The 14,647-nt window shown below is 41.0% G+C and overlaps 2 protein-coding genes across 2 annotated transcripts; one reads left to right on the plus strand and one right to left on the minus strand.

Annotated features, from left to right (window-relative positions):
* The first annotated feature begins 4,206 nt into the window (after window positions 1–4,206).
* On the plus strand, window positions 4,207–12,627 carry LOC102711296 (wall-associated receptor kinase 2-like). The gene is made up of 3 exons (XM_006662075.2): window positions 4,207–5,264; window positions 5,974–6,141; window positions 11,386–12,627. The coding sequence occupies exons 1-3, from the start codon at window positions 4,238–4,240 to the stop codon at window positions 12,561–12,563; spliced, it is 2,373 nt and encodes a 790-aa protein (XP_006662138.2). The 5' UTR covers window positions 4,207–4,237; the 3' UTR covers window positions 12,564–12,627.
* Window positions 12,628–13,019: 392 nt separating this feature from the next.
* On the minus strand, window positions 13,020–13,415 carry LOC107305027 (protein NRT1/ PTR FAMILY 8.3-like). The gene has a single exon (XM_015841430.1). The coding sequence runs from the start codon at window positions 13,413–13,415 to the stop codon at window positions 13,020–13,022; it is 396 nt and encodes a 131-aa protein (XP_015696916.1).
* Between the last annotated feature and the right edge of the window lie 1,232 nt (window positions 13,416–14,647).

The following is a 14,647-nucleotide window of genomic DNA, read 5'->3' on the forward strand; positions in this document are numbered from 1 at the left end:
GTTATTTCTTTTTATCTATTAGGAGTTGAATGTCGTGTCCAACACGGCCTAGCCTCCACCAAGGGTATAAATATGTATGTCCGAGGTCATTGTTAATCATCTACATCAATCAATAGATCAATTCTTCTCGGCGCATCGCTACCCTCCTAACCTAGGTTTGAACTCCGGCGCAACTTGGCACCTGATGCGAGGCTGCATCGTCTCGATCTCCGGTGGAGGGGTAAATCCTACTTTCAGCCGGACCACGGTAATCGTATCGACTAGATTAGTACTCTCGGTTCAGTCCGATCTTCTAATCTAGTTATGCGATTGCTAGTTACCATATCAGTTTCAACTTGAGTTACTTATGTTTCTTGAGTTGATCTGGTCGACCACTTTGGGCAATCTACGTTGGTTTGATATTTGTTGTTTGACATATTCAATCTAGTACTGTCTTGGTTTGGTCTGATCTAGTAGATTGTGTTTATCAAATGATTTATATCAGATTGATGTATCTTGCTCATAGTTTTATCAGAGTATCAGCCGATAAGTCATTTATCATCGGCTTGATAGCAATCTATACCTGTTTAGTATCTATCCAGTCATTGCTAGGCGTAATCTTGAACTGTCTCGATTGGGTCCGATCTTCTATGATTATTCTTAACAATCTGGGCTAGATATTTTATAGATCTTGATGGTTTGTCAGTCGTCTATAGCCAATGATATTTGGCGATCTACATGTTCATTATATTTACATCAATAGAGTAGACAATTGCTTTACTGTATTATTTTTATACCAATCGACTTAATATAGTTAGATTGATAGTTATTTATGTTGCATTGGCTTAGGATAGTTATATACAAGATGGGTTTAGCCGATCGTAACACATGATTCATTGTTTATTCCAAGTAACTCGTCGGTTTATTTATTAGCCTTATCGATCTTCTCGTTTCCTATAATCATATCGTGCTCGACTGCATATTGTCTTGCTCGACTGCATACTGTCTTGGTTAAGTCCGATCTATGTATGTTTGGTTCGATCTAATTATAGGGACTCATCCAATCGACTAAGATTAATACATAAACTTGTGGATTATGTTGGTCTGATATTTAATTCAAGTCTATTTCTATCAAGTTTCCAGCCGATCCCAGCTTTTTACAGCCGATCGTTTATCCTATCGGCTAACCATTGCAACATCAACGTCTGATCGGCTAGATTATTAGTTACCTATCAGCTCGATAGCCGATTGGCTTGTTTTATACTTCATCTTGTCAGTTGCAGGATCAAACTGACTGGCACGCCCGCACACTTTGCAAGAATTTAGGTCCTACACTGTAGCTGTCTTAGATTGACTCCTAAGCCTTCGTGTATGACACGTCAGATCACATTTTTGACGTCAATAGGGTACAAGGAATTACACCTTAGTTTAGCAACCTATTGGTTGTCTACTACTAGAGAAGCTCACCCTCTTTTCCCTGGGCAAGGGCCTCATTTTATACTGCAATGGGATACTATAGGTGTCTGGACCCATTCTCTAAGGAAAAGAAGACATTCTTTTATAGGCATTAATACCCATCAAATCTATGGACGTGTAGAAACGGTGCACGCCTTAATTACTGTGGCATCGGTCGGGTTCCATTGTGACGTGGGCAGAAAGACTCACGTCATTCCCCATGTAATGCTGAAGACTTCTGGCTACTCGGTTCCACCAAGCGGCGGCGGACGATGAACCTGGCAAAGACAGAGTTTCGGCTCACTCTTAAGGGAGGAGCAAAAATGACTCTCATTAATGGTCGACGAAATGGGGCTGACACAGGTCGTGCCTCCTACCAGGAGTAGGCGCATGCAGGCCCTGGCCTGGCTCTTTCCACCGTCACATCCGTCAAATATCCCATCGAAGACGGCTTACCATGCCTCAAGCATGTCGTATTCAATGCGGCGCCCTGCGAGCGGCAGAGCGCCATTAAATACGGCGGCAAGGCATCGTGCGTGCCTGCCCAGAACGCCTCCCGTGCCAAGTGCCCTCTTTCGCACAGGACAAAAGGTGGGGTCGAGTGGCCTAAGCCCTGGTGTGGGAGGGTAGATACCTCTCTGGTCCCAGGCCCAACCCATCTCGGGGCACACCATGTGGTCCAAGGGTGTCTTCTTACCGTTAAATGATATATCCCTGGGCCCATGTTGTTGTCGATGATTTATTTTTATTATTTGGACTGGAAGGAGAACTTCGGCACGTGACACGGCATGAACGTGACCACGATGCAGTGCGTCGGCCGTCGGCTATCGGGTGGGTCGGGGTTAGAGGCCGGGAGCCTGGGAGCACTGGAGCTGGTGACACCGGCTAGAGGCACCGGTGCGGTGCGGTTGATCGAATACTTGGGCTAATTACAAGGTACATGACAAAATGGATAGACAAATTTTCAGCGATACACAACTATGAAAATGACGTGCTACTTGACCAAATTTTGTTGTGAACATGTGCTATTTGACAAGTCATATAAAAATAATAGTTTAGACTCAATATGGACAGGGACGACAACTCCTATTATGTTCTCAGAAAAACTACTGCACGGTATCCTGTTCTGACGGGATAATTAAAAACTAGAAAGCTTTTGTCCAAAATATTCATGACGATCCCAAACATGAGCTCGATCCAACGGCCCTGACTCGCCAATTCGGCATTTGCCATGCCAAGCTCCCGTCCAAACAACACGACGCAGCAGCACACGCCCGCGAGCCGTGCCGGCTCCCCACGCATCGTCTCCTCGGCCTCTTCGCCGCGACGTGTCTTCCCGAGGTGTCATCCCGCGCCACCGTTGCCTAGCAATTTTCCTTACAAAACTGGTTACTGTTCCTCCCAAAAACCACTTCCAAAAATTATAGGTGCTATAAATTCATGCATGCTTCGTATCCCTCTTTCGTATCCCAAAAACCGCACGCCACCACCAGCCACCTCGCGCAGCACGTTGCCTCGCACCAGTGCCGGACATCCTCATCGCGATTCCTTGTCGTTCTCCCCTTCTTACAGGCAACTCGGCCAAATAACCATAGTACTATGTGATACCTATATTTTTTTGAGCTTTGTCACGCGACGTTATGATACCGGATGATACCGGTTGGTATCATCTGGTGCCAGATGATGCCAAGTGATATCACTTGCGGAGGCAGGCGGACGTGGGACGCATAGCGACGTGCGGACGCGGGGCGATGCAACGGATGTGGGCGACATATCTGAGCCTAATGCCGTTTTATGTAAAGTATCCCGTTTGACGGGATGCCGTGCTCTAGGCTCTCTCTATGTGGTTGTAGATCCAAGTGACCAGAATAGGAGTGGAGTATATGCTCATCCTTGGTCACTAAATTCTTTTGTTCTCACTCGTCCAGCAACCATAAGCACGGTGGTTGGAGCACAACACCTCGTGTGAATTTCAGCATCCCCTGCAAATCTTTGGAAATGGTCTTCAAGTACTCACGTTCTACCTTGATCTGTTCAAATTGTCTTTTTTTTATTTAACATGGAATCAGTCAAATTCATTTTAGTATATAGAATTGATTTTCTCAACCATCTTGTCTTTTTAAGAAAAAAATGATATTTCAATTTTTTGACATTTTCTGTTATATATATATGATATATATCGTATGATCACTATGTGTTTCATGTTATACAAGCCAATTATAGGGATTTCGGGTTTAAATTTTGTATACCCTAACATTATGCATACCCAAATTTTAAATCTTGCGTCAACCCCTGCTTATAATCCAAAATTTAAATGTCTAACTTTACATTTAAATTAATATTGATTTTTTATTATAACTTACTTTTTAGCCTTAGCTTTTAGATTGATAAGAAAAACATATATAAAATTTTTATTAATAAATTATTTTTTATTTACAAATATAAACTTTGGTTTTCTTTAAAAAAACAAAAGATCACCACTAGCGCCTTTCGCGGATACGATAGACGCGCACCGTGCAATTTCTCGCCCTTATCCATGTCAGTCTTATCCAATTAATTGTTGCTTCCAATTAAATTAGACAATAATCGGCATGTACGTAACTTGGATGGCGCCATTCTGGTTACTGGCCGGCGTCCTCGTCCTGCTACTTGTGCAGGCTTCCGCCTGTCGCGACTGCCCGACTGGATCTTGAGATTTGTTTTGGTCTAACGAAAAGTATCTCAACGCACTGCGGACTGACTTTGTACACAGATGGCTGGTCAAGGTATCTATGCATTTGGGGAAGACAATACGGAGTAGTCGATGGGGTCTCTATATATACACGCGGGATGGGGTGGAGAAGAAGCAAGTGAATTATTGGCGGCCATGGCATTCTTATGGTGGTCAGTGATTTCTTCTTCCAGCTGCAGCCTGCTGCTTGTGCTGCTGCTGCTTCTTGTGGTCTCCGGCACCGAGAGCGTGAGCGTCAACGACCGGCCGGCTGACTGCCAGGCCAGGTGCGGCGATGTCGGCATTCAGTACCCGTTCGGCATAGGCCCCGAGTGCTCGCGCAGCAAGGGCTTCGAGATCGCCTGCCTTAACAGCAGCGGCGTGCCCACCCTCGCCGGCACCAACTACTCTCCTCCCATCCAAGTGAAGAACCTGTCGGTGGCTCCCACCCCGGTGGTGCAGGTGATGCTGCCGGTGGCCTACAGGTGCTACAACTCCAGTGGCGGAACCACCGACTTGTTCCGTGGGCAGATAGAATTGAACAAGGACGGCGTGTACCGCATCTCCGACAAGCAAAACATGCTGGTCGTCCTCGGCTGCAACACCTTGGCCTACAACAGCAACGGCGACACCCAAGGCAAAGGCCCCTACAGCGGCCTCTACTACACCGGCTGCGTCTCCTACTGCAACGACTCGCAGATCGCGCAGGACGGCATGTGTTCCGGCGTCGGCTGCTGCCACGTCGACATCTCGCCGGGGCTCACCGACAACGTCGTCACCTTCAACTCCTGGGACCGCAGCTTCCAGGTGGACTTCAGCCCCTGCGACTACTCCTTCCTGGTCGACAAGAAGGAGTATCAGTTCCGGAGGTCGGACCTCGACAAGGACCTCAACCGGACGATGCCGGTGTGGCTGGACTGGGCCATCCGCGATGGCGACAACGTCTGCCCTCCGCCGGACGTGTTGAAGAAGAAGAAGCCGGCCGGGTACGCGTGCGTGAGTGAGAAGAGCCAGTGCGTGAACTCCACCAACGGGCCCGGGTACTACTGCAGCTGCCTCCCGGGCTACCACGGGAACCCCTACGAATACGATGATGAAAACCACGGCAAAGGATGCCTCGGTACGTACTCAACCATTGTCATTTCAAAAAGGATGAACGTACATACCGGTCAAATTTTATTTCAAAAAGGATGCCTTATGACTTATGCCATATTTACGATGGAAGCCATCCATTTGATTATTTTTCTTTTGGATGTAATTTTATATTGATTATTTTTCTTTAGAATTAAAACAATATAATTGTAGATTGTTTTGGTCGTCATATAGGAATGATTGTACCGAGAGATGAAAAGATTAGATTAGGAGGAGATGGGTGGCAATTTCATGTAATTACATCTAAAAACGTGAGGATGGTGTGTCTCTTGGCGTAGAGTGGATCGAGCAGAAAAACACATCTCCACCTCTGTAGTTCATTTTTTATGAGCAGCTTCACTAACTCCGCTTTAGAAAAAATAGAATATATATCGTTTGGCACAGCTCCGACTACAGTTAAGTTGGAGTTTGTTTACCGTACAGGTATACTGATAGTATGTTCCTAGCAATATTATCATCTGCTGAAAAATCTCAGCCTTTGATTTTAAAGTTCTTCTATCGGTAAGGAGAATTATTCTACTATCATTAATTAATGTTGTAGTATAAATAACTATAACCATTTAATTAGAAAAAATAAGCTATCTAAAGTAGTTTTGATATCAGTATCAATAGTAGAGATCATGGTAGCTAAAACACCTCATATGCAAATACATCATGATCTAAAAATAAATATGCAGATATAAACGAGTGCGATCCGTCCAACAAGTATCCCTGCTACGGTGTTTGCGAGAACATCATGGGAGATTACAAGTGCACGTGCCGTACAGGTTATCAGCCCAGTGGAGATGGTCCAAAGAAGCACGAGTGCAGCCCCAACTTCCCTGTTGCAGCACGACTTGCCCTAGGTATACTCTTCTCGTCCTAACATTACAACGTGTTTTTATACACCAATTTTTTTTTCTTTCAGTTTCTACTTATAAGTAATTTTTTAAATTTTTAAACTTAAATTTAGAGTTATTGTGGTTTATTTTTTAGACTTAGCTTTTACATAAGAATACATAAGCAAAAAAATTATTTACAAATTATTTTTTGTTTGCAAATATACCAACCAATCAACCATATGGTAAATATAGAATGGTAGATACCTAAAAGATATCACACAACTTCTCATCTTATTCCTAATCTATTCTATAGTGCATCAACTAAATGACTTGTGACTCATTTTTTCACGGGACAAATCCAATTATCTAGAATTATCTACATCAATCGAATGTCCCAGATCGACTTTACATCCTCCACTATCATGCATAGAGAAGTTCTTTATATATATTACAAACTTCCTATAAAATATAAATATATACACTTTCCATGTACATAGCTCCTATAATCATGTTATATATTGTGTGTCTATATTTCTATAATTAATAAAAGTGATAAAGTTATGGCTGGTTGAGTTTTAGAAATGTATACGATTAACCATTATACACACAATTAGATTTCTAAATTTTATATGATTTAGTTTTGTTTTACTTAACCTATTAGTGAATTTCTGTTAGATTATGATAAAAGAACGTTATTCAATAGGATTGTATGAATTTATCTAAATACTTTATTTTACATGAATTAGAAGATAGATCTCAATCATCTCGTACTAAAGAGTCATACATACGCCTTTAAAAGGATTTCTATTTAGCACATCTTTAATATGCACATGGTGGATGATATATATATTGCCATGAAATTCTTGTGGTTGAACATGACTATCATAAAATTGTGCAATGTCCAAAACATAAACTTTCTTTGAATTAATTGATTTTCATTATGAAATATCACCATTCATTAGCACATGTAAGTTTTAATCAAATTAAAGTGTAATTAGACCTATTTAGAAAATATAATTTAACTAACATGAAATTAAATGATGCATGAATAGAAATATTATGATACCAAGTGTTAGCACCAGTATATTGTCAGTGGTAATCAGAGTGGATTCCACGTGCACCCCAACCTACATCTAATGGTCCATATAATGATACTGTAGTTTTTATTAAGTTCCAAATAGGAAAATATACACCGAGGTAAACTTTTGAGACATGGCAAGAGTGCAGCGATTTGAGTTTTTTTAACATAAAGGTAAAACTTAAAATATTCTGAGCTAACATGTTAATCCTACATGCATAATACTAATATAACAACAGTTGATAGTAATATGCCTAAAAGAGAGCATATGCTTCGGTTTTTATTACTACCTCTATTTCACTGTTACTATCTCCGTTTCATAAAAAATACCTTTTAGAATTATGTAAATTCATATGTATGTTGATAAATCTAGACATATCTATAATACCTATACCTATATCTATTCTATATCTATACTATTATAAAAAGCAGTAACGATTCTGTCAGCGTTTTTCGTCCGTCAGTCCCTTAGGCTGACCAGGCCACGCGTGGGCCGTCGTCATGGGCCGGCCAATGGCACTCTCGCTCGCTGGCTGGCTGCGGCCACGCGTGGGCCGTCGTGCTAGGCTGACCAATGGCGCGCGCTCTCGCTCGCTCGTTGGCTGCTGCGTGGGACGAAGCGGATGGCACGCGGGGGTGGTCTGACCATGCCACGTGTGGACCTCTGCGTCTCATCCACACAGCGGGGCGAGTGGCGGATGCAACACAACTTTTTTCTTTTTCTTTGCTTCCTTTCCTTTCACCTCATCAACGTTGCACTGTCGTTGACAACGCCGAGTGCTATTTCTTCTTTATGGACTAGAGCAACAGCAGCAGTATAGTACAATACTCTCTTCTTCTTGGCGTGTTGAAAAATACATGCGCGTTGCAACGGGAGAAATATAAATTAATTCATAATTTTAACATCAGCTTAAATAATGATGAAAGCGATTATCACCAAGCGAAAGAATTCCACGCACACCTTCGTACAACAAAAAGGATGGCTCTGTGAACTAATATAGTCAACTCAGATGGGCCAGATAGGCTAGATCGATCGAAAGTAACCTAACCGGATGAGCTAAGTTTACTTTAGTAGATTATTTTTTTTTATTGTCCATGTAAAAGCCTCGATGCATTTTATACCATAGATGCGTTGAGACACATCTTTAAAAAAATTATAACATTTTTAGCATTTTTCCAGAATTGTTTGAATATATTGGCGATAGTATTGTACTGGGAAACTTAAAAACTATATTACGGTAATTTAAAAATTAAAATAAACAAAAGAAAATAATTTATGAGTAAAACTTTTATAATGTATTCATAGAGATCTAAGAAACAAGGCTAGAAAATAAATAAACTACAATAAAAAAATCTGAAAATCAACTCCAAATGTAAGGTTGAAGATTTGAATTTTCTCTTATAAACATATGCAAAAAGAAAAAAATGAGTGAAAAGCTATAGCATGATACTATAAAAAAACTATCACTGGAAAACACTATGAAAAACTATAGCATGGTACTGTAAAACAAAAACAACTATCTTTAAAAAAACAATATGAAAAACCACATGACTGTAAAAAAATATCTGTAAAAAAGCAAGAAAAACTAAAGCACCATAAAAAAAAGAAAAAAAATGTGTGCTCGGAAAAGATAGAACTTGCGTGGGCTGTCTTCAGAGTCATTGCCGATTACCACTTGGGCAAGAGCACGTTAATTCCTTTTGTTGTCGCCGTTGTATTGTGGGCTGACCTATCTAGCTACGGACGACGGATCGGTAGAATCCTTATTCTATAATAGTAAAGATTAACTATTTTTTATAAACTCCTGTTGCTCCCATGTCTTTGAACTAAATTCTTTGAAAGAAATTGAGAGAGTAAGTTTTAGCTTAAATTCACTTAAGATAGGAAATATGGGATGAATACTTTTTGCTTAAATTACAATATGAGAATGTTCTTTTCTTTTTTATTTTTCTTGGATGAGGTTTCCGTTTTTCCTGGTCAAGGACAGCGAGAGAGAGGACATGGCCACTATAAGAGTCCAACCTTCTTATATTTTTCATCTCTATATTTAAAACTGACCATTTTTCATGAAAAATTTAAGCTCGAATACAAAATCAAAAAGAGACATTACATGTTAGCTGTAATCTATAAACAAACATAGGTCAATCAAGCATTTTTATATTTTTTCAACTTTTGTTTAAATCCGTTGCAACGTAGGGACATTTTGGTAGTAGTTATAAAAAACGATAATGATTCTGCCCGTCCGTCGGCTGGCCGCGCGTGGGCCGTCGCCCTGGGCTGACGAATGGCGCGCGCGCGCTCTCGCTCGCTTGCTGCTGCTGTGCAGGAAGAAGCGTAAGGCGCGTGGGGCGGTCAATTGGTCCGGATGGATAAGCTGTTTGGGTGCGGTCGCGGTCGGTCGGTCGGGTTAATTTGCGCGTCGACCGCGAAACCGTGTGCGTGCGCGATTGCTCCTGACCTGGTTCAACCATGGCATGCATTTAGCTGGCCCAGCGCTGTATTTTGAAATATAAACACTCATTTGAAAAGCAACAAAAATTCACTGGAAGCATCCAGAATAACTTGCTCGCTTGATTTCACTCAGAAATCCACACTGCACCGTCCACGGCACGTAGCATCGGCGGCGGAGGTGGCACGGGGGCTGGGGGTGTTCAGCCCCCACTACCAATGCCAATCCCATGGAGAACCCCCTAAACTCCTTTTTAGATCCCCTATAAATTTTCTCTATGATTTTATGGGATGGGGGATGGAGTTCTTCAGTTCGTGGTTGGAGGCAGAAAATGAAGTTAGTTGGACCGTTATGAAAAGAAGTCTAGCAAATTTATTTACTTGGCCTAGCCCACTTAGAACACAGCCATCAACATTCAGCTATCCATTTTCATCTATTTCCATCCAAACCGTCCATTCTCATCCCAATCCACACCCCCTCCTACCATATTACACTAATCCTAACTCATACCCATCCAATCTCAGCGGCTGGCGGTGTACGATGGATGCACGGAGCGGTGGAGGCGGTCGTCAGCTGGCAGCCGACAGCGAGCGCGTAGGAGCGGGCCAAGCGACGAGTGGCCTAAGAACACGGTAGCGGTCGGCAGCGGCGCGTGGCATGGCAAGGAGCCCAGCACACGCGGCACGGTGGAGGGTGATAGGGACGCAACCACACAGGGCAGCCGGTTTGTTCAGCCCCCTATGATTTTTTTCTCGATCCGCCCCTGCATAGCATTTAACATATTCCACCCAAAAACACGTTACATTCGTTCCGTGAGAAAATATAATTTCTATACGTAAAACTCTACCAGCCAGGCTATGGATTATAGATTATAAAGACATGTTGTATGCCTCTAGGACTAAATTTATCGTTTTTCTTTCAAAAAATTGACAGATATAAGTATATTATAATTAATTGTAGTGTAAATTTAATAAATTACATTGTAAAGTTTATATAATCGAGTGCCATGGGCGGGAATGCGTATTGTGCTTTCTTAGTACCACGTTAATCCCCCCAAAAAAGATATATATTTAAATAATTTGGTTTGTATATATGGGCGTGTTTGTTTGGCTTAATAAGCTAGATTCCTCGTATTCCACGTGCATGCATCTCAAATTAATAAACAGTGTATTTTTAGTAAAAATTTTCTATACAAAAATTGCTTTATAAAATCTATCGATCTATTTTTTAAAAATTTTATAGATAATAATTATTTAATGATATGTTAATCCTCCGCTACTTTTTTTCGAATCGGTTACTTACCTAACCAAGAAGCCAGCCAGCCTCACTCTATAAAAGCAAGAACGGTTCCCGTCGTCCGAGGCATGACTTAAAAAGATTTCGTTCGCGATTAATCTAAATAACAAACGATTTGGTGGTCCAATGGATAAGACCTTCCGAGGCAAACAATTTGTCGTTATTTTTCTTTTTCTCGACACTATTGCTTTTTTAATAGATATATATTTAATTTGCATAATTAAAATTAACTTGTCCCGATGCAACACGCGAACATTTTTTCTAGTATATATATATATAAACAATATACTTTGCTATATAAATAAATTGAGACATAACCAAAACGTCCTGTAATATAAAACAGAGGGAATATAATAATATAATACCAACTCATAAATTTGTTAGGTTATTGCTCACACGAAATTGTAATCTTTTCTCTAAGAAAGGAATTTGTGACCTTTGTAGGCATCACTTTGGGATTTTCCTTCCTGATTGTTGTTGTTCTTGTCACGCTAATGATGCTTCAAAAGAAAAAAATGAATGAATATTTCAAAAAGAATGGTGGTTCAGTGCTACAGAAAGTTGAAAATATTGTGATTTTCTCCAAACATGAGATAAAAGAAATCCTAAAGAACAATTCTGAAGTTCTTGGTGAAGGAGGATATGGTAAGGTTTACAAAGGCAGACTTAAAGACAATACCCCTGTGGCTGTGAAGACTTCAATTGAGGTAAATGAAGATCGAAGGGAAGATTTCACAAATGAAGTTATCATACAATCGCAAATGATACACAATAACATTATCAAGCTATTGGGTTGCTGCTTGGAGCTGGATGTTCCAATGTTAGTGTATGAGTTTGCTGCTAATGGTAGTCTAAAAGATATTCTCCATGGTGATGCCAATCGCCTAGTCCCTCTCACACTAGATCTACGCCTAGACATTGCAATTGGATCTGCAGAAGGCCTAAGATACATGCACTCATCCTTAAGTAATACAATACGACATGGCGATGTCAAGCCAGCAAACATACTTCTAACAGACAAGTTCATCGCCAAGATCTCAGACTTTGGGACATCCAAGCTCCTTACTGTAGACAAAGAATTCACTGGGGTAGTTGCAGGAAGCATGGGCTACATAGACCCAGTGTTCTATTCGACTGGTCACTTAACACAAAAGGGTGATGTGTATAGTTTTGGAGTTGTTCTGCTAGAGCTCATTAGTAGAAGGCCAACAATATACGGTAAGAATTGCAGCCTCATCATTGATTTCCAAAAGGCATATGACCAAACAAATAGTGGGAGGTCATTGTTCGATAAGGACATTGCAACAATGAAAGAAGATGTCTTGATCTTGGAAGAGATAGGTAGGTTGGCAATGGAATGTATGAAAGGAAAGATCGAAGAACGACCTGATATGAAAGAGGTAGTGGAGCGCCTTGTGATACTACAAAGATCTATGAGGCTAAGACTGGAAAACTTTCACGTGAGTCCTCAACTATACTTGGAGAAAAACAACATCGAGGAACTCCATAAGAGCTTTGGTGATAGCACAACCAGCAGTGCAGCTAGCCCTTATGATGCCTTCCAATCTAGTAGCAAAGAATCTCTTATAACCTGTACAGAGTATAGCTACATCTGGTCATAGGATCTAATTTTCGTATATATATGTGTGTGACCCACATTTATGGATGAATGCAGTTATATTTGAAACAGAGAAGCAACATGTTTGTATCGAAAGATTATGTAATTTGTAGTGTTTATGTCAGTTCATATTTAATCTATTCTTGTATGGCATTTTTTCCTAGTGTACTCCAACTTTCTTTGGAACCATTGGTCTAGGTTAGATCTAAGCGTTGATATGTGTATTACACTGTGAGATGTAAGACATTGTTATCAGAAAATAAAAAATACATTTTGCATACCATTAAAACATTATTTTTAATTTGCAGGGTAACATGGTATATATACTTTATTGGAGCATGTAAAAATGGAAGTGTTCCATCAATAGAGAGTAGACAAAAAAACAACTAAAGTATTTGTTGTTGGCGAGCTACAAGCTTAATTTTTATTTTACTAGACTACAAGCTTATTAATATTTGATTTATATTGTAACAAACACGGCTAGGTTAATTAAGCTAAGTGTTGCCATCATCCAGAAGAAATAGTCGAGATGACCCTCGTTCAGATTGTCCGGAATCCACCTGGGGGCTGCTCCGCCGCTCGTCGTCGCCACCGACACAACGCCCAGTATGAAGGCGTGCAGGTAAGCTCCCCCGGCGATCGCCAGCTGCCCAAGCGCCGAGCACAGGCTCTTCATGCCGTCCAGCGCCCGGTCGTAGAAGAACTCCGACATGCCGACGCAGGTGAAAACCTCCGCCACGCCGTGCAGAAAGTACCCCGGCGTCTGCCACAGGATGCTCATCGCTGCCGGAGCAGCGGCATCATCATCGCCGACGATCGCCAGGCGCTTCATCTCCAGCGACGCCGCGGACGCCATCGTGGCCGTGGACAGCGTAATTGTCGGAGTCCATGATATCAACACGCTTATGGTCAATGTTGATGGCATACAAAGACCAGTGACTATTGTGTAGCATAGGTTAAATAATCTGGTGATGGGGGAAATGATATTAACAAATCAGCGTTTAATTAGATGACACCTGTTATAGGCCTTTAACAAATTAAAAGCCGTCCTAGCAAAGAAGACAATAGCCAATACTTGGCCGAGCAAAAAAGCGTGGAAATGCTTACTGGTTTTGTCTTTGATGTGTTGATCGCTTCATGAAAATCCTTAGGTTGCATGCCAGTGCTTCGGTAGAAAATTTTTCGGACTTTCCACTCACCTTGATAAGGTCGGTCGATGTTGAGTAGGTACTGCAACATAATATCACGAAATGTGTAACAACAGTCAGCCAGCATAACTAAATGGAGAAATGTGTAAATAAAGTAGTGTGGGTGTACCGATATGGATGTTGGGATAAAAATCCTCTTCCCAAATGTATCTGGCCTATAGCATGAATAATCCTTGAATAATATAGTGCCGAAGGCATCGATGTAAAAGCCCTCAGTCAATTTCTCATTTGTAAAAGATTCTTCGACGTCATAACCAACATTAAGCAACATGGCTGTCAAGCTCCACGAGCTTGATGCTGGTTTATTGTTTCACACCGATTGTAAAATTACATCACATATATAGTAAGACGGTTATACATGACAACACAATCATTTATTATGTGCTAGATAAAGATGTAAAGCCAATGAGGGTTTGTACCCGCCCAAACTGGTAGCATTCGTCAATGGGCAACTCTCCGGTATATTTTACTTGTAGTATTATACTACTAGTAGAAAAAAAGATAGTTTTATACTTTGTTAGTTATTTAATTAGTAATATTTTGTAATTTTATTTTTTTGCAATAAAGAACATAATAAAAAGGACAATATTACCCCATCAAATTTCTACTAAACCTAATATTGTTGATACTATAATTTAATCACAGTTGTCGGATAAAAATAGATCAACGGTATGGATTAAATTCTATTACCAATAAAATACACCAGAGTCGGCCATTTCGTCAATAGGTAGTCCCTAAGTTGGATGGAAACCTCATGTTTAGAAACCGATGGTTTCGTCCAACAACCACCGGCGAGACATACCTAGCTGGCTTCTGTACAAAGCGCTTGGGCCGTAACACTGGCGTCGAATTTAACCCGGCCCGCTATGTCGTCTGTCGT

The sequence above is a fragment of the Oryza brachyantha genome, chromosome 10 (genome assembly GCF_000231095.2).
Source record: "Oryza brachyantha chromosome 10, ObraRS2, whole genome shotgun sequence".
In the NCBI taxonomy this organism is placed as follows: Eukaryota; Viridiplantae; Streptophyta; class Magnoliopsida; order Poales; family Poaceae; genus Oryza; species Oryza brachyantha.

Coding starts and splice junctions, on each gene's coding strand:
- LOC107305027 (XM_015841430.1), bottom strand. CDS start 13,415: ATGGCGTCCGCGGCGTCGCTGGAGATGAAGCGCCTGGCGATCGTCGGC.
- LOC102711296 (XM_006662075.2), top strand. CDS start 4,238: ATGGGGTCTCTATATATACACGCGGGATGGGGTGGAGAAGAAGCAAGT. Junction 5,265..5,973: donor CCACGGCAAAGGATGCCTCG/GTACGTACTCAA, acceptor ATAAATATGCAG/ATATAAACGAGTGCGATCCG. Junction 6,142..11,385: donor TGCAGCACGACTTGCCCTAG/GTATACTCTTCT, acceptor TGACCTTTGTAG/GCATCACTTTGGGATTTTCC.